Source organism: Patiria miniata, unplaced genomic scaffold (assembly GCF_015706575.1).
Source record: "Patiria miniata isolate m_02_andy unplaced genomic scaffold, ASM1570657v1 HiC_scaffold_20, whole genome shotgun sequence".
Taxonomy (NCBI): domain Eukaryota; kingdom Metazoa; phylum Echinodermata; class Asteroidea; order Valvatida; family Asterinidae; genus Patiria; species Patiria miniata.
Window position 1 is genome coordinate 37,127,633 of NW_024037059.1, and position 23,121 is coordinate 37,150,753.

At 40.5% G+C, this 23,121-nt stretch overlaps 1 protein-coding gene across 1 annotated transcript; it reads right to left on the reverse strand.

The window, feature by feature from the left end:
* Window positions 1-1,252: 1,252 nt before the first annotated feature.
* LOC119728946 (transmembrane protein 214-A-like) lies at window positions 1,253-21,706 on the reverse strand. Its single transcript, XM_038201394.1, has 17 exons — window positions 21,546-21,706; window positions 18,812-19,116; window positions 17,461-17,545; window positions 15,400-15,531; window positions 14,541-14,626; window positions 13,431-13,536; window positions 11,857-11,938; window positions 11,182-11,283; window positions 10,335-10,374; window positions 9,956-10,057; window positions 8,420-8,560; window positions 7,398-7,511; window positions 6,698-6,815; window positions 5,413-5,509; window positions 4,404-4,572; window positions 3,436-3,650; window positions 1,253-1,870 (listed from the first exon to the last, which is right to left on the reverse strand). The coding sequence occupies exons 1-17, from the start codon at window positions 21,673-21,675 to the stop codon at window positions 1,861-1,863; spliced, it is 2,034 nt and encodes a 677-aa protein (XP_038057322.1). The 5' UTR covers window positions 21,676-21,706; the 3' UTR covers window positions 1,253-1,860.
* Between the last annotated feature and the right edge of the window lie 1,415 nt (window positions 21,707-23,121).

Consider the following 23,121-nt stretch of genomic DNA (forward strand, 5'->3'; position numbering starts at 1 on the left):
GCAAATGATGTATATTCCCTTTAAATACCTTGTATGAAATTTGACATACATGTATTGGAAAAAAAACACCTTTCTCAGTAGCATTTTTTCAAAAGCTTCATATGGATGAATAGAATGAAAAGTTTTATATAACACAGAAGAGATGTTTCACAAAGAGTGAAAACTCACTTAAAAACAGCTAGCACCACACAAGACCAAAAATTGATGACAGGAAAAGCCAAGTCATTCAAACTCATCTCAAGGTAACCACAAGCCATCAAGTTGCAACTGACAAGACAGCTTTTCTTGTGGCCTTAATTGTTAAATAATTCCTGGAAATATCCCAAATAAAGTGGCAAATATCAAGAGAAAAATTGTCAAAAATAGAACACCCCACCCCCCAAAAAACCAAAGCAAAAAACCCCCCAAAAAACAACCAAAAAACCCCCACCAAAAACCAAGAAAACAACCCCCTTTTTTTCCATAAAACTGAAGCAAAATCCCATTCTTAAGAATATACGAAAAATTATGGGTTCCCCTACCTTGGGGAACACATATTTGGAGAAGAAATTGACAAAAAGAAAAGCTTTAGATAGCGAATTAAAATCTTCAAAGTTCTGCCTTTGCAGAAAAATAATGTTTAGTAAATTTGAACAAATATTTGTTAACATTTGTTTGTAAGGCATTGCAGCCTGAAACAGGTTAAACCCTACACTGAAGCAAAACTACGACCTTGATAAATTGACATAGCACGTATGTTAAATGATTGCCGGTAAACCGGTCATATGACACAAAGTTTTGACCAATCAGAGCATTGCTTGTAGACGACATCGTCATGTTGTCAGTGCAAAAACATTGTATCTCGGTTTTGAGTTGTTTTTTAAGAAAAATGCATAAATATGTTCGTGGTGGCTCGCTAAATTTTTGCGTTTCATTAAATTAAAAGATTAAATTTTTTTTAGGAAGATCATTTATTCAGAAACATGTTCAATATGTTGAACTCTTTGATTTTAGATAAAAGAACTTTTATCAACGAATTGGATCAACGTACGATTTTTTAGCTTGAGAAGACGCACGCGCTAAGTATATTTTCGTCAAAACGTCGTGACTCATCGAAATACAAGGATTTTTTACGAACACACAATAATGCCCAATTACTTTAGCACATAGACCTCAAATCGGGTAAAGTCACAAAATATTTGTTACCGTATCCCTAAAAACATCTCAGGATTGAACAACATGCTTGTATTTAGCTTGTCTCAAGAATGTTGTTATAATTCCCAGAAGCATCTTATTCAGTGTACGAATAATCTCTAGTTTAATATTTCTCGTGTTTTCCATTTTATTTTTGTTTCTCGTATTTTCCACCTACTTAATTTTTTATTACAAATTAGAAATTATTTTGTCTTATATTCTTATTCTGATAATCTGGTTTCAAGAAAATGCAAAAATAAACTTCACTATTGTCACATCAGTACAAGCATATGAATTTGGAATACTTTTGAGATGTTTTCCAACAATGTTTTTGCACAAACACCCTTACGACCATATGGCATTTTGCATATAAATGTGCTGCGATACGACTTTTTGCTTAAAAGTTCAGCCTCGTAATGGAGATACGACTTTATGACTTTAATCAATAACAATACAATGACGCAATATTTTTCAATGAAATTCTCCTGTAATAATTTATGGGTAAATCTTGATAAAAATACACACAAATCTGAATTTTGAAAAAACTGGAAGTTACGATGTTTTTGCACTGACACAACGATATATCTAAGGAACTGTACTTTCTCATGTAGTGTAGTCCAAATTATTAGAGGGGAAAAAGCCTGCTCGCCTGGAATGTCTCGTAAGTCTTGACAGCTGTCCATCTGATTACGACGTGCTGTGCGACAGAAAACAAAAGTCAACCTCAATAACTCAAATGACACAAACAAATACCTACAAACAGAACGGTCTTTTTTGTTTTACACTTACGTAACTGCAGCAGTGTCCTGTGCAGTTGACCTATCCCCGTTTGCGAGTTAGCCACGCCCATTAGACAACCCTATGGAATTTTGTACGTTAAGTTTTGTTTGTCTCAGATTTTGCGCGTTCCGCGTCCATTACTATATCGTGTAATTGGACAATATTTCACAAGCTACATTGACGCGATTCTACTGCAATACCTCAATTGACCTATCGCTGTTTGCGAGTTATCCACGCCCCTTAGACAACCCTATGTAATTTGTATACACTAAGTTTTGTTTGTCTGAGATTTTGCGCGTTCCACGTCCATTTGTATATCATGCAATTGGACAATATTGCTGCTTTGACTCAATTCTAACGCGATTCTTCCGCGACAGGTCAATTATCTGTAAAGCCATTGAACATTGTGGACAAAATGCTATTTGGATTCTGTTGGACTCTGCAGGCTTCAGGCGTGACTAATTAGTCAGTCGCACCACGAAGTGACGTATTGTGCGCACAAAGTCCATGGACAATATGTCACTTCGTGGTGCACCCGACGAATTATCGATTCAGTAGGGTGCAAAAGTTCCAAATTGAATGGGGTAAGGATAAAGTGTTCTAGAACTTTCGATAGATATTTTTTTTAATAGTTCCAGTTTTGAACCAATGCTACATTTCATAAAAAATTGAGAGTAAAACAGTGATGTCTGTAATGAAGGCAAATATGACGGACCACAAGTACATAACAAGTCAATTCAAAAGGCCAGTGTTAAAGGTACAGTCCATCATTTGCAGCTATCCAAAAAAATAACTGACATAATTATTGTTGAAAAGCATCGTTGTAAATTTCCGTTAGGAGTTCTTTTTCTTTTATTCGGCGAAGCGCGCGAAAGCTTTGACAGAACGCACACGCGCGCCGTTGCTTTAATTCATCGGTGCATGACATAGCATAGCTGCAATTGGCTCAGTGAGAACATGTCTCGGATGCTGAATGAAGGTTCAATTCAAAACATGATTTGAAATCGAGCTCCTAGAATATTGTTTTCTCGGAATATACAGCATTCACTAAGCTGAAAGTACATCAGGTTAGTTGTTCAGCACCCTTCTTTAGATTTTGAGCGCTTTTGTTGCTTAAAACGAACATCATGCACAAATTACAAATGTTGAATGCTACCTTTAAGTAACAAGGGCTGAACGATAGCAAAGGAATGTCTTTGCCACAGTTCAATTGAATATAGCACGTGACTAGACTTCAGGCATGCAACTGGGAATTTAGAAAAAACGAGGAAATTCCAAACCACCCAAGACTTTCTACAGTGTTTCTATTTTGTAATGGCGTTCATGAGAAGTCAAAAACGGGGAAATCAGCAGATCCGAGGAAAAGTTGCATGCCTGAGACTTGGAAATGGATGACATCCGTGATTGAATGATGGACTTCTGATGACCTGTGATCCATCAACAGTTTTGAAGTAAAATGCCATTTATAGAAACCTCACTCACTTGAGCATTTGCTGTAACCACTGGTAGGCCGCTTTCAAATATGGCAGCGTGGACGTCCAGAGAAGGACGGAGTAGTGCAGGATGCCGTCCCATAATGCCTCTAGGTAAGGAGAGATGGTCCTCCAGAAGGTGACGAGGTAAGGGGAGAGGAAGTCCCATACTAAGACTAGGTAGCCCCAGAGGAGGTTCCAGAGGATTGGAATCTGGGCTTTGATCTGGGGGATATGAAGAGAGAGAAAAAAGATGCAATTAAGGATAATACCCTGGCAGGTGATTTGGTTCAAGTTGGCCCTCATTGTGTGGTGTGTCCAGTATTGGGCTGTGCGTAAAGCAGATTTGTAGAGGTACAGCTACATGTTGTTCCTGCATAATTGACACTGTCAAAGACCTAGAAAATAGCTATGGGCTCCGTGCACAAGTACCCTTCAACGGTAAGAAAGGGAGAGTTGGGGGAGACCACTTGGAGAGACATTCAAACGCATTGCCGACAACGCCTGACGTTGAGGCGAAGACGCTATGGCTTTGCGCAATGCTTTGTGTATATTCAGAATAAAATACGTCGTGCGTACTTCCTGCGATACGTGCGTGAACCAGTAAGCTCACACTGCTTGTCCTATCCACGGGGCTCTCGAAAGGGGTAAAAAAAGCACCCTCTCTTGTTGGCGCACGGAGCCCATAGACAAAAGATTCAAAAGCGGCAATGATTTTATGACCATCACACAATTGGGAGGGGGTGTTGGGGGGGGGGGGGGTGTTGGGGAGGGGGTGTTGGTTCTTCTTTGTTTCCTCTTCAGCTACAACTTCACCTACTTCATGTTCAACTGGGATTCAAACCTTGATGGAAATCATGATATTTGTGTTCTTAGGCAAGACACTTTACTACTACAATTGCCAATCTTCACCAGGGAATATAAATCGGTGCCAATCATTACAGGATTAGGACTTTCCCTAAGTTTCCTGAAGCTTACCCACTCTAGAGCAATGGGGACGTTTAGTCTGAGCCACGCCCATAAAGGCGCGGTCAGTTCAGCCAGATACAGGACTAACGCATAGAGTTTGTCCTTCATCAGTACCAGGTAGGGTCCGCACAACTCAGCTGCCTTGACGTAGTAGATGGGGATGTTGACAGATGCCCAGCTGAAATCAAAATATATAAAAGATTCATAAGAAAATAGGTAATCCAAATATACTGGATTACCTAGTTAATTATAAAACGTTTGAGCTTAATCACCGTCTGTGTGGTTGAACATGATAGGGTACTTCATCAGCTTTCCATTGATACCTTAGAGTAATTATTAGCAAGGACTATGATTAACCATAGTTCAACTATTAAACTTCACTCTTAATCACTGTCAGCGTGGTTGAATGTGATAGGGTAGTTTATCAGCTTTCCATTGCTACCTTAGAGTGATTATTAGCAAGGACTATGGTTAACCATAGTTCAACTATTAAACTTCACTCTTAATCACTGTCAGCGTGGTTGAATGTGATAGGGTAGTTTATCAGCTTTCCATTGATACCTTAGAGTGATTATTAGCAAGGACTATGGTAAACCATTAAACTTCACTCAAATGCAGAATGGTTGGACTATCAGTCGACTATTATACAAATATTGAGTGGCTCAGAGTGAAATGGTAGGAATATTATCGCAAAGTAAATCTGGACTTTTCCATTTTAAGAGGCGAAGCCGAGTGAACTGGAAGCGCTAATATTCCTCCCATTTCACAATTTAAAGCCACTCAATATTTGTTTTATATAATTGACATGTAGATCCTTGTCATTTGATATATTTGGACTTTTATTTCAATACAAAATTGGTAGAAAATGTATTTCTCAGGTTCTGTGGTGGCTGACCAGAGTATGACGTCAGAGCTAATCGACAGCAAGGGACTAGCCCGAGTTGACCCGGGTGAGCTACTCGAACGCACCCAAAGCTTCACATACTTTGGATGAGATTGACCATACACGCATACTTACTCGACTGCAATGCCCAGGTAGAGACTGATTTTAGTCCAGGCTTGCTTGCACACCGCCGAGATGCCAGACCGCTCAAAGAATGCTTGCGTCAGAGAGCCTGTCGAGTCAATTGTGAAACAAAAGAAGTCGGCTATGAAAACACTGACTGTGAAACAAATCAACTTGTGTGAAAAATGGAAATGTTCAATTGATTGTATCTGTGTCTGTTAGCTTCTGTACAAACGCCTGATGTGGCTATCAAGTACAGTCTCATGGTGTATGTATGAGGATAACTGCCAGAAACACCGGGGCGAACCCCTTTTCTTAGCGATAAGTGTTTGCTGGGTTCTTTTACGTGCATTATACAACACACGGGACCTACAGCTTTACGTCCCACCCGAAGGACGAAGCAATAATGGTCAAGCGCCTTGCTCAAGGGCACAAGTGTCCGGGCCCGGGCTTGAACCCACGCCACTGTTGCCTCTGAAACACCAGAGCACGAGTCCAGTGTTCTTAACCGCTAGGCCATCTCATTCTTAACCGCCAGGCCATCTAGGCTGAACATAATTGAATCAATTCAAAAATCCTGTCGTAACTCGTAAGTAACAAGAATGATAACAGTAGAACTTGTGAGGAGTGGTGATACAGTCGACTACTGCACTGATGTATCTGGGCCATTCTATAAAGCAAGAGCCCCAAGTGTGACACTTGTCCTGTCCCTGTCACCACTGAACTTTGCAAATTGCCATTCAAGTATCATTAAAAATGCCCTCAAACGATGTTTTTGTTTGTTGGGTAGGTCATTTGCTATTAACCCTAACCGAACACAAGCCATCAAAGTTCAACAGCAGGTTTGTGTTTAAATCTGTTGGGATAGGTACAGTTCCCCTAAACAGATGGTCTTTCACACTGGGGTTGGCATACCTCCAGAAACTAAGTCCAACAGTGTGTGTGTACAATTTCCCATGTGGGTGTTGGAATTTGCCTGAATGGGTATGGTTCCTAGTAAATTAGGCTGGGGAGTTAGGGTTAATAAACACTCTTGGAGGGCAACTGCATTAAGAAGTGCATCAGAATTATGAAATCATAGATGTCAGATGTAACAGGGACACGACACAAAATGGACCCGAAATCTAATGACTCATTTGTATTTAAACCTATAGAATGTATCGGTCTAGCTGTGCAACGGACACAAATAGAACTGACAAAAGTACTTGTTAATGAGCGAAGCTTACACGTAAGGAAACGTTGTTACTTTGTTACACAAGTAAGAAGGCTAGCCACAAGACTGACTAGTATACAATACCGTGGAATCCTTTGTGGCTATACACATCAAAGGCAATAAATGTGATCACGGCAAGAGCTATCGTAGTCAGGATACTCCTCCATGGAAACTCGAAGCCACTCATTCGCTCCAGCAATTCCTATCACAAAGAAAGAAAATACCAAGAGAAATACAAGAAAAGTACAAATGAGATTAACCCTAACTCCCTAGGCCCTTTTTGCTAGGAACCATCCTCAATCCTCCAAAATCCTCCAAAATGTTGCACTTGTGTTAAAATGAAAGATGCCCAGTGCCTCAATCCTTCAAAATCTTCAGACAGTCCTGCCCTCAAAAAATGCATTCATCCTCAATCCTCCAAAATCCTCCTCCTTTTCAAACACCATTCATTCCTCAATCCTCCAAAATCCTCATGTGCTTCAACACCATTCATCCTCAATCCTTTAAAATCCTCCAAAACCGCCATGAGGATTTTGGAGGATTGAGGCGGGTTAGGGTTAGCTTATATTTTGGGTTATACTGTGCATGCATTGGGGCATTGGGACCCCCCCCCCCACAAAAAAAGTTTTGAAATTGAATTTCTGATTTTTAAGCATGGAAGATACTTCTTTTTCCTTCCTATAACAACAAAAAAAGATCATGTTACCTTTTTTCACTATAGGACCCAATTGTGGACTTTGACCAATTGAGAAGTTTTAAAACAGTAACAAAACACAAGCCTAACCTTGCATGCTAGCTTGCACTGCTCGTGTTCTGATCGTCCGTTTCTTGCGCTGGCCATGTCCTCGTTGGTCAGGTGAAACGCGCGGACGGTCTCCTTCAGAAGTTGCTTTGGTAACTACACAACAAAGCAAAACAAATGAATTTGTAGAAGTACATAGCTTCAGAACGGATTAGTCTGCTAATGTGATATATGCAACGTTCATATCAAATGCCCATGGTATTTTTGCTAGAACCTTCTTCAATTCCACAAAATCAGTACAATCCCTGGCAAATCCCAGAGACACTTTCTTACTAATTCCAAGGCACCAACAAAGTACTCCCAATACTTTAAAAACAAGGTGTAGCGGGTAGTAGATTCCGTTGCAAGCCAATATGGCCAATCAGGTTGGTGTTTATCTCTGGTTTCCTTGGCATGAAACGACTGAGAATATTTCTATTCCCTCTGGATGGGATGCCAGTCCATCGCAGGTTACTCCCCAGCCAATGCCAGTACCCATTTAACTCCTGGGGTGGAGAGAGGCAAGTGGGGGTGAAGTGGCTTGCCCAAGGACACAACATGTAGCCAGCAGTTGAATTCAAACCCCTGACCCTCTGATCATGAGTCACGAACCCTAACCACTAAGCTACACTCTCCACAAATGTGTAGTGAAAAACATTATGTTCTAAAATTGATCCGAGGCCGAAGATGGGAACAGAGCCCCCGGTTTGAGGAGAAGACACATTTGTTGTCTCACGATGCTGAAAAAAATCTGAGATGTTTATCACACCTGTTTTTGTACTTTCTCCCATGATGCCAGCATGTTACAACATATCATTCAAACCCCTGACCCTCTGATCATGAGTCACAAACCCTAACCACTAGGCTACACTCTCCACAAATGTGTAGTGAAAAACATTATGTTCAAAAATTAATCCGAGGCCGAGGATGGGAACGGAGCCAGGGTTTCAAACACGTTGGTAGGAGGAGAAGCCACCTTTGTTGTCTAACGATGCTGAAAATCATTTGAGAGATGTTTATCAAACCTGTTTTTGTACTTTCTCCCACGATGCCAGCATGTGGTTCATCAGCACACTAGACTGCGACAGGTGCGTGTCGTACATCTGGCGCCATTTGCTGAAGCAGTGGTGGTCCGTACTCAGACAGATGATCAGGGTGTTCAACAGCTGTAAAAGCAAGCAGAGGAGTAATCACAGGGTTTGTTGGACAGAGGACAATGTCAAACTCTAGACTCCAGACGCAGGAAAACATTCCAAGCAAAGTCAGGTCATCTTTACTCACTTTAACCCTCTTACTATTTTAAACAGTCACAGACAGTCAAAATGTCCATCCGCTTCCCCTGCTATACTTTTAACACAGGCTAGTCACTAGCAGTCAGACCATATGCCAAGCAAGCACCATGACAAGTCAAACTCAGTCAACAGGCCATGAACAGACAAATCAGGCAAGTTGGGGGCACAGCTGGCTTATCAATCAACCACTGTCTAAGCTGCCATATGCCCAACTGTTTTGAAGAACAGTCCTGTGGTATGAATTTGAAATTCAGACCCAGAAATTCTAGACCCATCTGATGGACCCGTGAGCGGAAAATACCAAGGAATTTTAATTTTAAGGCATTATTTAAAGTGCTGAAAACCAGACAAAGACAATTTTCAGGGTTCCTACAGAAAACTTAAAATGAAATTCCATGACTTTTCCAGACAAAATTACAGCTTTCAATGACAAATTTCTACACTGTTGTTCCATCTCAGGAGCCTATTTACAATACACTGGCCAGTCATCATGCTGGCTTTTCCCAACAATTGATTTTTTTTTTCTTTACATCTATAGACCGGCGCCTTTGAATGGATTCTAGAGATGGATTCTAGATTATAAATACTGTACATTGTATTAAAACTACAAATGTAGCATTTAGGGAGACACGTTATCGTAATTTCTTCGACAATTGGGAGACATCGGTCATTAGGGAGACATTTTCATGTCTCCCTAATTCCACAGCCCCCCTTCAGAGGCAAAATTTTACTGTCGCAATTGGGTTATATTTGTTGCTCGTGGTCTAATTAGTCAAAATACCGAAATTCGCGGAAAAAGGACCAGGGAATATCGGGTTAGGGCACATTTAAGTTTGAACAATTTTGTGCACAAGTCTATGGGAATGTCTCCCTATGGTCCCATTTTCGGTAATTATTATTATTATTAATATTATTATCAGACTGAAAACAAAGGTCTTTGCATTACCATCTACAAGATGGCCTCCACCCGCCCCCCACAGCCAACCAATCCTCACACTTATTCTTGTTAAACATACACGTCATGAAACACTTAACGCAAATATTATGCATCATTATTTATGGGTTGTGCTGGACTCCAAGACGTTTCACTTGGAATATCAACTTTTTGTGACTGGTTATCAGATAACTGAGTCATGACTATCCATGAGAGCTTTACATTCCTCGATTTTCCGGGATTTTTCCATGTCACATGATCATTTAGCTACATTGTAGTAACCTGCATTAGCTAAGTTTTCCCAAGCACAACAGCTTCACAGGACGCTATCTCACCTCGTTCTTCATCTGCTCCGGGCAATTCACCGTCGTTCTTGCTAACAGCGAGGGAAAGAAATGCCGCAGGGTGGTTTCTGGATGAGTTCCAAAGGCTATGCTCTGGGAAATATAAAATCACACACAATTTCAAAAACAGTTAGATCAAGTAAATTTATGTGCCAGCAAAAGTCGTTTTTGACAACCAGACATTTCCGCCAGTCATTGCAGCTAAGTGAATATTTTCTTGGTGTTACCAAGTTTGATCTGAGCAATCCTATGAAATTAGGCCCGGGATTGGATCCTAGGCTTGTCGTTTCAAATTCCCCTTCAACAACTTTTTTTCACAAAAATCCTGAAAATTTGCTTAATTTTAACTGAAAAGAGTAAACCGAATTACCTTCAGTTTGGAGTAATGCTTAAGGAGTTGCTTCTGCAGTCTGAAAAGGAAAAAAATTAAAAAAGTTGATTAATTTTTATATTGTCCGACTATTTGTTTTAGTTATTGTTCCACATATCGCAAGTTTTACTTGGGCCACTCTCACCTGTACATGCTGAATCTGGGTTAAGCATTGAATAGGCATCGAACAGGCATTGAAGTTGGAGACATCACAGGTAAGAGTGGCCCAAGCAAAATGTACACCCTTTCACTTAATTGATTGTACTTCTGGATCTAGGGACCCAAATGTAATGGGGTAAAAAGGAGTGGATTGAGAAATAGCCAGGCTTGAATGTAAATATATAATTTCACTGATTAAAAAAACATTAACCCTAACTGCCCTGAATCCTTCATCCTCTTTGCCAAAGTGGAGGAATTTGGAGGATTGAGGTTACATGGTAAAAGTGAGTTACTGATTTCGTAGGATGCACTTTGTCAAGGTCTTGGGCCGGACTGTGTGTTGTTTTTGCTCAGCCATACAAAAATTATGCTTGAAATCCTCCGTACTGCTCCAGGATGTCACTGGCCAAGCCTCAGCATACTGACAGTCACTGCTGCAGGATTTTGCAGGATTCAGGCAGTGGTCACCCCTCCACGGACCATATTCAAGAAATAATGCAGGAATTGGAGGATTGAGGCTTAATGCTATTTTTTCATGAGGTCAATTTAAGGATTTTGCAGGATTGAGGTTACATCCTAGCAAAAAGGCCTAGGGAGTTAGGGTTAACCAGTTTTAATTATTTGTTTGCTGAATGTTGCACTTTTTTTGGGAACACTCTGTGGTTGACAACCACACTGATGTACTCACTGGGCTGGGAGTGCAGTCCCTGGTGTGAAGACAAAGTCCACGATGGGAAAGAACTGATTGGGCCCCAGGACCTCATGGGCCTTCTGCTTGTCCATCTTCTGCCTGCGATCACATCGAATCAATCATCAATTTTTTGAAAACTAAATACAAAATTAAGTTTAAATTGGTAGGTTTCTGTGGTGAGGTCATTGGCCCGAGGACGTTTGTGAAAATTGACAAGTGTGATTTGGACCCAAAAGGCATATAGGATCATTTGCATTATCCAAAATGTAACGTAGAGAATTATTGTCAAAAAGCTTACTGGTACTAAACAAGATGTGAAATTATTCCGTCTGGCTTGCTGTCATTTAGAAGAAATCAAGAAATGAAGGTGATTTTTTTTTTACATAAAGCCGTTAAACGACTGATCGTCGGAGATAAAGAGTTCTATCGATGGTATCATGTTTCATGGTCAAAGATTCTGCATGTTTTCACTGTTTTCTTAAATAGTGTAATATTCACTGAGCTAAAACTTCAACAGCTTAGGATTTGAACATTCTTCTTTGGATTTTGCGTGGTGCTATTAATGGAAACGAACAAATTGACGCCTTTAAAAGAACATTTGTGAGTTCAACGTGTTTTAGGCAATGCTGTAGCAAGTTGTGTAACGTTTCTCTTGACGGTGAGCTGACTTACTTCAATATTCTGTCCAGATTGGCCATGGCATACGCGGAGGCCGGCTTAACACCAAGCAATGGTAGCATCAAACCACACCATACTAGGCGGAAAATTCATACAAGAAGTTGAATTTTAAAGGTAAAGTAGATCATATGCAGTAACTGACCTAATTATTGTTGAAAATCTTACTTGTTTTAAAGATAGCAATGGCACTAAACTCCCTGTGAAACTATTCTTTCTGGCATGCTGTCAGTTTGAAGAAAAATCTAAAAGAAGGCCATTTCCAAAGATCCGTCAAGTGACACATTTTTGGAAATTTCCATCAGTACTTGGTTTGTAATTCGGCACTTCTGTGAATGGCTGCGCAAGTGTTGACACAAGGCACTCGTGCGCGTGGTTGCTATTAATTGTCGGTTCAGTGTGTGACATCGCGTGCTGCAATCTTTTGTTACTTCAAACGAAAATAAATGCACAAATTAAAAATGATCTACCCTGACCATTAACCCTAACCCACCTCACTCCTCCAAAATCCTCCTGGCGGTTTTGGAGGATTCTAGAGGATTGAGGATGAATGGTGATTGAATCAAATGAGGATTCTGGAGGATTGAGGATGAATGGTGATTGAAGCACATGAGGATTTTGGAGGATTGAGGATGAATGGTGAATAAAGCACAAGAGGATTTTGGAGGATTGAGGATGAATGCATTTTGAGGCAGGACTGTCTGATGATTTTGAAGGATTTGGCGTTGGTTATCCTTCATTTAAACACGAGTGCAAAGTTTTGGGATGAGGAGGATTTTGGAGGATTGAGGATGAATGCATTTTGAGGCAGGACTGTCTGACAATTTTGAAAAATTTAGGCGGAGTTGAAAAATTTTGGAGGATTTTGGAGGATTGAGGATGGTTGTAAGCAACAAGGGCCTAGGGGGTTAGGGTTAAATGAATGTTAGCAGCCGAAAATGATTATAATTGATAACAACGCTAATCTTCTCATATTGCTTCTTTTTTTTAAACTAAAATTCAGTGCTCCAGAGTGGTGCCAATCGAAAATCCCTGTAGAATTTGTTTTCAAACAGAATTTGTTTTCAGCAAGGCAAAATTGTTGCACTAATTGTCAATTTACTGAACTCTGGAGTCATTTCAAAGTCTGTGGCAGTCCATCGTTCACGCGTCGTGCCCCATAATGACGTCAAACATGGAATTTTAAGGTTTCAGAATATTTTGGTTCAACACAACTCTGAAACTGTTTAAAGAAACGAGGGTCACAAAACAAATCTTGAAATCTTACAAACTCCACAGAGAACACAAACAATGCCTTGCCGCAGAAAAACATTGTTATTTCTGCTGCTGCCACGCCTCGAAACTGATTACTACGTTAAAAAAAGTCTGCAAAGTTTGAGGCCAACAGTAGTTCTAAGTTTTGTGTTTCTAAGTTTAGACAATCATTTTATTTAGCTACAGGATAATAAAATAATTACATTTCATGAAATCTTTCGTAAAGTTCACATGATTCTCGAATGGGTAATCTTTCCTTTAAATTGAAGTTTAAATGTGACACCCCCCACCTTGCACCCCTAACCCCCTCCTCCTACCTTGCAGTCCAATAATGGGGTCACTGTATCCAGCTTGAGCGCACGACCACAAGACGGACAGGCAGTGTGACTTTTCATTCTGTTTCCTTCTCACCATGGTTAAGTACTGGGAGAAAAACAAATACAGAACAAAGCACAATCAGAAATGATCTACATCACTATCGACCTGACAGATTCTCTGACGTTGTAAATTGTAAATCTCAATGGTGAATTTGAAAATATAAACTCTCCTCACTAGAATTATAGATGACGAATAATTAAGCATACTGTTTGACACGTCGAGTTGAACCAACTGGTTCTTTTCAGAAGTACATGTACACAACTCATATCATTGACATGGTATTACTGCAAACCTCCCATCCACAGAATTATAGCATCAACATATTTATTCCAATATAACCTTGCTGCCCTGCTGTACAGGGTGAGTCAAAAAAACGAAACCCAAATGTCGGGACCATTGTTTCAGTGAAGTTTTTCATGTAGCACTTTCAAAATCTAGCATACGAAAGCCCAATTCATAAGCTTTCATTTAGTACAAGAATCAGTCAAATCACTCATTTACTTTTCAAGTTATGGAGTTTTAAACACAACCACCGTTTTAAAGTTCTGTCCACGGATCACAAAAAAGGTGTGCATTATTTCAGCAAAACAAACACAATTCACACACATCCTCATGTGATTTGTTATCGTTTTGCTGAAAGAACACTGAACTTTTTTGTGATCCGTGGACAGAACCTTAATACGCCGGTTGTGTTCAAAACTCTGTAACTTGAAAAGTACATGAGTGATTTGGATAATTCTTGTACCAAAAGAAAGCTGAAGAATTGGGCTTTTATATCCTAGATTTTGAAAGTGCTACATGTAGAACTTCATTAAAACAATGGTCCTAGCATTTTTTAAATTTTTTTTTACGCATCCTGTACGTAGATTTACATATTTTGGTGAAAGACAAACACATTTATACAATCTGCAGATTGACATATTGAATACCTGACTGGAAACTGTGGTTTTGTACATATTTGTTTAATTTTTCCAAGTTCTGTGAAAAGAAAACACTGCCCAATCTTCCCCCTTCAAAACCACATTTTTTTTAAAAACATTTTCACTTACAAGGTCCATGGATTCTGTGACAAACTCTGGGTGTTTGGACGCGATAAGTTGTATGAAAACCCGGTAGCCATTGACTGCTGCTTGACCTGAGGGAAAAGGTACCATGGCATAAGTACTAAGTTTGCTCGGATGAGGTTGGGACGGGGTTGGGGTGGTTTAATTAACCCTAATCCTTTACGATATTTTGGTTAGAAACCCTGCCAAACGCAGCAACATGCAACAGTTGTCAAAAATTAAAGCCTGCTCAGTGTAGCAAGATCCATCAGGTCAAAAGTCTAAAGGCCAAACTGCCTCAGAGTCTGTGTTCACCGAATGCAGCAGGATACAACTGTGGCATTGTTCAATGGGACTAGCTCTCATTGTTTCAGAACTGGCCGTTTATGCACTGGTGTTGATAGCTAAATGCATCAAAGGTACACCAGACTTGTTTCCACCTGATGCACTGTGCTGCGTCTGGCAAGGTTAGGATTAACTACTTAAGGTGTTCAGCTGGTGGGGGTGAAGTGGGGGAGAGATGGACATGGGGATCTGAGAAGAGTGGAGTATTAGGGAAGGGTTTAAATAGGGCAAGGGATGGGGTTGGGAAATGGTAAGGTGGGGGAAGGGGTGGGATAGGGACATGGTAGTGGGGGGGGGGGGGGCAAAGGGTGGGGCAAAGGGTGGGGGCAATGGGTGGGGGTAGAGGGTGGGGAGGAAATGGGCTATAATTTCACAAGGGCTGCAAGTCCACAAAGGCTACAATTTTCACAAGGGCTTCAATTTCATAGCTACGATGCTATGCTGCCACAACCGAAACCTGTCAGCACCCACGTCATCTTCAGACTATTTTTAGGCATCAACCCTATTAATACTTGTTTACCTTTGCCGAGATCCCCGGCTAGCTCCCTGATGCAGTAGTCAAAGAACGCCTTCAGCATGTCGGCGTTGTAGCTCTTCAGTGTGGCGTTCAAGAAGTCCAACAAGTGTTTGCTTGTTTTGCTTAACGGATAAGCTGCCAACGAGAAACAACACCAATTTGATCCTTCAAGCATAATTTGGGAATGAAGCAAGGTATTGCCAGAAGTCCTACTGGATGTGCCTTAAACCACATCACAATGTTTGTCCTTTTCTTGTAAACAGACCTTTTTTTTGCTTTTGATCAACTCTGTATATAACTATTTGTCCTGCATACATAAAAAAAAAAGATTCCTGCAAATGGGACAAGTCTTTCCTCAGAAGCAGTGTAGGGATAAATTTATGTGACAGATTAACCCTAATGCCGACAGATTAACCCTAAATGCATGTAGTGTTACAATAATTACCCTGGATTGGACATTTGGGAGACATCCCCATAGGCTTGTGCACAAAGATTTTCAAACTTAAATGTGCCCTAACCCAATATTCCCTTGTCCTTTTTCCCACAAATTTCGGTATGTTTACTAATTAGACCACGAGCAACAAATATAACCTAATTGCGACAATAAAACTGTGCCTCTAAAGGAGGGCTGTGACATTAGGGAGACATGAAAATGTCTCCCTAATGACCGATGTCTCCCATCGTGCGAAGAAATTATGATAACGTGTCTCCTTAGTGGTACCTTTACACATATAGTGGTGTTTATTTCCAATAAGTAAGTATTCAATCATTCTAACTTGGACTTGATCGAATATTCAAATGTTCAAAGTGAGCCAGTCTAAACTGGTCGCTGATCAGGATTCTGAAGTCTGTGAAATCCTTCAAAATCTTCTGAATTTTGATTGATCTGGTAGGTTTCAAACTTATTGTTTTTGTTTTATGTCAGATTGATGTAGACGATATGAAGTGTCTGAGTTTCTTGCACTCTCATCAGGACGAGAATGCCTTTAATTTTCACAAAATAATTTGTATAATTTAACCCTAACTCATTTTTGCTAGGATGCAACTTCAATCTTGCAAAATTCTCCAACTGCCTCCACTTAAAAACTGCATACAGCCTCAATCCTGCAAAATCCTCCAGCAATCACTGTCAATATGTTGAGGCAGAGCCAGTGACATCCTGGAGCAGTGCGGAGGATTTCAAGTATAATGTACACCTAAACTCATGAATGGCTGGGCATAAACAACACAAGGTCCGGCCCAAGACCTTGACACAGTGCATCCTACAAAATCAGCCACACATTTTTGCCATAATAGCCTCAAAATCCTCAATTTTGCAAAGAGGATTTTGGAAGATTTGGGAAGGTTAGGGTTTGGCAACATGTGAAGGTTGAATGTTCATACTGCGAAGATTAAATGTTGATATTAAAAAGGTTAAAGGGAATGTACAACATTTGCTTTTGCTGCAATTTTCAGAAATAAATGGATTTGGAGGATTAGTATGTTATAGCAAATATTGTTAAAATGACTTGTTTCACGATTTGGGCTTGTGTAGATGCTGGAAAAACCAAGAAAACCAATCATGTTCTTGTAGTCTGGTTCCCTGACCCCACTTAAGATGAAACAGAGCAATTTATAAACTTTGCAGAATTGTAAGGTCAGGGATCAGTCCAGCAGGCTTGGACCCCTTCACAGGTGTGTAATCAATTGCAAAGAAAACGCGGAATAACTAATTATGAAAAATTAGGAGCACTTTCTGAAAAAAGCCAGTTTTCTCCAACGCTGGTCAGCCGACCAGCGTTGGAAAAATCCCATTTTTCTTGAAAATGACAGCACACCAGGAGCCACGATTTTACAGAATGTTTTAGACTGTCATTTCCTAACAATCCAGTAAGGTATTTCGTGATAAATCGATCATTTCGTTTTTGTGATGTTTGCAAATGTTGTATCTTCCCTTTAACATCAACATGTCATTACCGGGTCACCGTAGATAAAAGATAAAAGACAAATATCACAAAGTGAAAAAGCAAAGTAAATTATAAGAGTAATACAACAACAAAAACAGAAGAAGCTTGCAGTACTCACTGGGAGGTTGATCGCTGAACACTGGGTCACTCTCCTTGGTTACTAACTTTTTATTCATAAAGCCAACGATATCACCAAGCCACAACTAGAAAACAAAAAACAAAACAATAATCAAATCAATCATTGCAAATGTATCACAAAACAAGTGTATGTCTGTTTGTAAGTGCCAGTGTTGGAGCAAAGGCTTTGACCCTCAAGGCCAAGGCCAAGGCCAAGGCTTTGACCCTCAAGGCCAAGGCCAAGGCTTTGACCCTCAAGGCCAAGGCCAAGGCTTTGACCCTCAAGCCTCGAGGCCAAGGCCAAACCCTCAAGGCTAAGGCCAAGGCCAAGGCCCTGTTTTATAAAATGACCACTAATATAGAACTAATTATAGTCACATGACACATCATCACGAATCGCTCATTAAGAAGAACAACTTGTCTTTAATTGCAATCAACATGCTCGCATACACTGTTTTATGACTGCATTGTATCTATTAAAGTATAAGTTCAGGTCTTCATAAATATGGTTTAACTAAAACAAAATAGCGATTTACTTCTATATTGACGCACAATTCCAGCCTTAAGGCAGCCTTAAGGCCAAGGCCTAGCATCAAGGCACTACATCACTGGTAAGTGCTTGAATACAGGTTATTCCCCTTCAACAAATGACAGGGTTAGCTTCAGAGAAGGGCACTGGACTTTAATCAAATTGTTGGTACTTTTGAACGTGTATTGGGAAGTAGTAAAGACCCATTTGCTATATTGACGTAGTTTGTCTGTTTGTTTGTTTGTTTATTTCCATACGTGTTTGCTGCATGTATGTTCATAGCCCATAGCCGGCCTGTGCAGTCACTTAATTCAATATGGGCTTACTTGCTGCACATGCGCAGTGTGAGACATCCACTAGTCTTCGCACGTTGGCGACATTTTACCAACATACTCTGGCGCTACGGTGGCATAAAATGCCCCAAATTTTCTATTATATGAGTTTTCCCAAAGTTATACCTCACAAATATATACTCAAAATAAGTTTCCAATAAAACTCACCATATAATCAACCGGGCTACATTTTTTAAAACGGAATATTCGTATAATTTTTTTTAATCATAATGCATAAGGAGCAAATCAATAATTGTGAATAGAAAAACAAATGTAGCTCCCTATTTATCAACTGGAAGGGAACATTGACATTGCTGGCTTCACTTCCATAGGTCTCACTTATTCCTAAAAACTCAGATTTTTAAATAAAATAAATATTGTGATCAACGAAAACTAGTTGTGACAATTGCAAACGAAAGAGAAAAAGAGAAAAATCCGTGACAAGGCAGAAGAACGCATTTAAATTTCTTTTATATTTCAAAGAATCTTACCGATCTTGACTCCGGGCATCTCGTCTGGACGTCATTCAGCTGAGCCTTCAGCTCTCTGGGATCCAGCGCTTTCAATGCCTCCACCAGATTTTCAAATCCCTTCTCGGCCTTTCGAGCCGGCTCTTTATCCTTCTTCTTCTTCTGCTGCTGCTGCTGCCCACCGCCGGGTGCCTTCTTTGAGGCGTCGCCGGCGGCCTTTTTACCAGAGGGGCTGTCGGGGTCTGCCCGGGTGGAGGGCTGGGGATCCTGTGCATTCTGCTTTTGGCTGAAGGCATCAAAGACCGTTTCTGATTCTTTCAAAGGGACTAGTTCAGGAAGGAAAAAGGAAAAATAACAAATAAATCAATCAAAATATAAACGACAGACACTGACGAAATTGAAAATTAGTCTACATAATTTTTGATTGAAAGTTAGTCTCCAAAATTGTATAATTTGGAAATGAGTAGTCTTATAAGCACTATGAATGATAGCAATGACCACAAAACACACTACGAAAATGAAGATGGCAATCCTACGAGAAAGTGAATGGACACAAATTGTCAACTGCATTGGCCATTGATTCGTGTGAATAAAATAATAATTTTCGGTCAAAATACCTACCGTTAAAAACCTTGAAAACTGGGGGGAAGGTACATTGCCTTTAATAGGAAAGACTGTAGTATCCAGACGCCACTTCTTTGGTTGTGTACAAATTCTATTGATAGTGGAGTGCACTTTCAGAGTATTTTCTGACAAAATTGAAAATGTTTCTCAGTCCCAGATTCATGTCTTTTTAACAATTTTGGACTGACTGACCTTTATTGAGATTTATATGATGATAAAAGTGGCGTCAGAATGCAACATTCTTACCTGCTTTTGTAATTGTATGCAGAACTTATTTTGGTACAACAAACCATTTTAGAACTCGTGAAGGAGATATAGATCTTCAATACTAAACTAGTAATGGACGATCATGTAGTATAAGGCAATAGTGAAAATTTTCGTGAAATTTCATGTTGAAATTTTGATACACAAATGTGTGCAAATGAATCTGGCAATTTCACGAAAAATAGACATCTGAAAAAAGGCAGCACTTTCTGATTAGCCTATAAAGAGGGCGAGTATGCTTCTAAGGCAAAAATAAACTACAAACTAGGCCTAAATGTGAAAATCAAAATTTGACAAAGTTCTACATGTGGAAAAAATTCCGTACTCGGACGTCACTTTTTTCAATTAATTTTTCTAGCGCCAAAAGTTACATCTTTTATGGTTATTCCTCCACTTTCCCTCCTCTACTCTCACCTTTCCTTAATTTCTATTTATTAATCAGTCAGTTACTTCATCGGGATTCGAACCTCTGACGCTTGCTTGATACACGAGACTCTTAACCGCTAGGCCGCGCACGATCGCTGTTGCAATAATCAATCTTTGGACGTATTTGAAGTATCCATTGAAATAAACTAAATATTCATGAGAAAATAAATATTCATAATGACGTATTGCACTATCATTGGCAGGCTCATGCGACGTCATGGTTGTTGATGTCACGTGTATAACGTACCGCTGTCTTTCAGCCACTACAATCAGTTTTGACCGGCTGCTTCAAGTTAGTTCTGCATGACGTATGCATCCAAAATGTGCTCTAAAAACACATTTTGAGTAAATTTTTTTCACCTTAACACAGCTTCCTGGATTTCTCTTGGTTCAAAGGACAAGGTGAGGTGACAATTAATTACTCCTAGAACTATGAGGCTCCGCGTGAGCGGAGCCTCATAGATCAAGAAGCCCGCAAAATTGCCTGCAGCACAAAACACTAATAAAGTACAAAAACGTCCATCAAAATGCAGCCATTTCACACAGAACCGCTGCACAGGTTGCCCTATACTCCGTACTTTATCTCTTGACATACTCACGTATCTTGTGCGGAACTAACATAGGTGGATTCTGTCGGTTTTTAGGCCAAAATGATGAAAAATATGCCCTTTCCGCACTGAGCCAACCTGACACTTGAAACGTGCATGCATATGATCGAGCGATGATTTTCGGTTCGCTCGGAGCGCGCCGCGGGGGGTACGGTACAAGCCCGTCATTTCGCTTGTACCGTACCCCCCGCGGCGCGCTCCGAGCGAACCGAAAATCATCGCTCGATCATATGCGTGCACGTTTCAAGTGTCAGGTTGGCTCAGTGCGGAAAGGGCATATTTTTCATCATTTTGGCCTAAAAACCGACAGAATCCACCTATGTTAGTTCCGCACAAGATACGTGAGTATGTCAAGAGATAAAGTACGGAGTATAGGGGCAAACTGTGCAGCGGTTCTGTGTGAAATGGCTGCATTTTGATGGACGTTTTTGTACTTTATTAGTGTTTTGTGCTGCAGGCAATTTTGCGGGCTTCTTGATCTATGAGGCTCCGCTCACGCGGAGCCTCATAGTTCTAGGAGTAACAATTAATATGTTTGGCAGCAGATAAATTGACGTCCGAGTATGGAACTTTTCCCCTTTTTTTCCAAAAGATGATTTTTGAATGATAAAAAACACCCTTGACTCTAATTTGATCGAAACTAAAGAGGGGCCCTACACTAGAAGTAGCTATGTACTATTCCGTCGCGTCGATTGCCTACTACTTGGCGTAGACCGGAAACTGGGCAGCCTGGCTGCAGTAAGCATATGGACAGAAAATATGTTTAGTCAGCTCCTTTCCGATTATCGGAAACAAATCGATCTTATCCGCAATATTTCCCAGAAAGCACTCACCTGCTACATCCAATGTCTGCGCAGTGTTTGCAAAGTTTTTCCTGGCCGCCTTTTTGTCTGAAGTGGAAGCTTTCTTCTTTTTGGAGACAGTCTCCCATTTGTTCACGTTTTCTACATTGAAGGTCGCCATGTTGGATTTTCACTAAATTATTTTCGCTGGTTCCCGTCATAATTCTCCGCATCGACGCACGCACGGTACGGGTACCTGCTTGTACGATGAGTTGTGTGTGTTGGGAAGGGTGGGCGTGGCTCCAAACTTGCGGAGGGGAATTTGAGCTATGCCGTCTCAGTTCTATTTGTTCATTCTGATGAATTTGTTGCCATGCAAAAAATCATACAATAAAGGCATATGTACTACAAAACGAATTAGTTATTTGCTTGTTGGTGTGCTTGTGTGTCGCGGGGTATTTTTGGGGGCGGGGTTATAGTATATTATCACCCGGGGGGGGGGGGGGGCGGAAAACTTTTAAGAGCGTTTCTGAAGCTTTTATAATAGTAGATCATTAATACTGCAAAATCAATAAGAACAATCCAAATTTAAACTTTTTCTAATCTTTAATGAGGCATATGCCCAATGCTCTGATCAGTTTTCGTTAAGATAGGATATTATTTGGGGGGGGGGGGGGGAATCAGCCTTAATTAAACAAAGGAAATACGGACTATTTAAGAATTTTCACAATAAGCCTAGATTCAAACTGGCAAAAAGCATACGACAAACTGCTTACCGACTTTACTTACCCGAAATATACCACACTCCTAGGATTGGAACCACTGACCTCCAACTTACGATTTCTAAATAATTTTTTTTGGGCCTATAGTTAGGCCTATGTATTAAAATACAATAGGCCAATAATTCGTTTTTATGCAATAAGCTCGAGCAACTCCGCGGAAGGCGTTAATTATTTTGGGGCACCGGGGCACAAAATTATGCTTATAATAGTGTGTAGTCAACGAGTGCATGGATAAATTATTTCAAGGGGTGTGATGGGGGGATGGGGGTGTGGTGGTGGTGGCGGGGGGGGGGGTTCAGTTGAGAGGGTGGGTGCAGAGAACTCATTCCCCATTCCCACCCCTGTTTCATTGGCGTACTCCCAGGAGTCCGTAATATGCGTAATTGCCTACGTCATACATGCAATACGGTGGCGATTCAATTGGTAATTATCAAGATAAAACCTCATTTACCTACAGGTAGACAGATTATGATGCTATTATCCCCATGCAGCTATCTACGTCTCTTCGCCTGACTTTAAAAAAAAACGTACTCTGTGAACGGCGTTCACCCAAAAAATATATTTTTACGGGATGGATAATGCACCAACGAGTAATAAAATGTTATCAAACAAAAGTACAATTTGATGATGTCATAATTCTATGGAAGCCGTATGATAACATTATTTTTGATGAATGGTAATTTCCATATGGGACATCTACAATCCTTGCCGAATCTCGCTGCCCCCCCCCCCCCAGCCCCTGTTCAATGTTGTCTCTCATTGCGCGGTGTGTGCTCCATCAGCTGGAGAGAACAACATTGGCCGGGGGAGCGGGGGAGCGGGTGACTGTTGTTAGGCTCAGGAAG

Excerpts from the sequence above, each read along its gene's own strand:
- LOC119728946 (XM_038201394.1), bottom strand. The coding sequence starts at position 21,675 with ATGGCGACCTTCAATGTAGAAAACGTGAACAAATGGGAGACTGTCTCC. Across the intron at positions 17,546-18,811 it reads GATGCCCGGAGTCAAGATCG|TTGTGGCTTGGTGATATCGT; the intron begins GTAAGATTCTTT and ends TTTGTTTTCTAG. Across the intron at positions 10,058-10,334 it reads AGCATTACTCCAAACTGAAG|AGCATAGCCTTTGGAACTCA; the intron begins GTAATTCGGTTT and ends TATATTTCCCAG.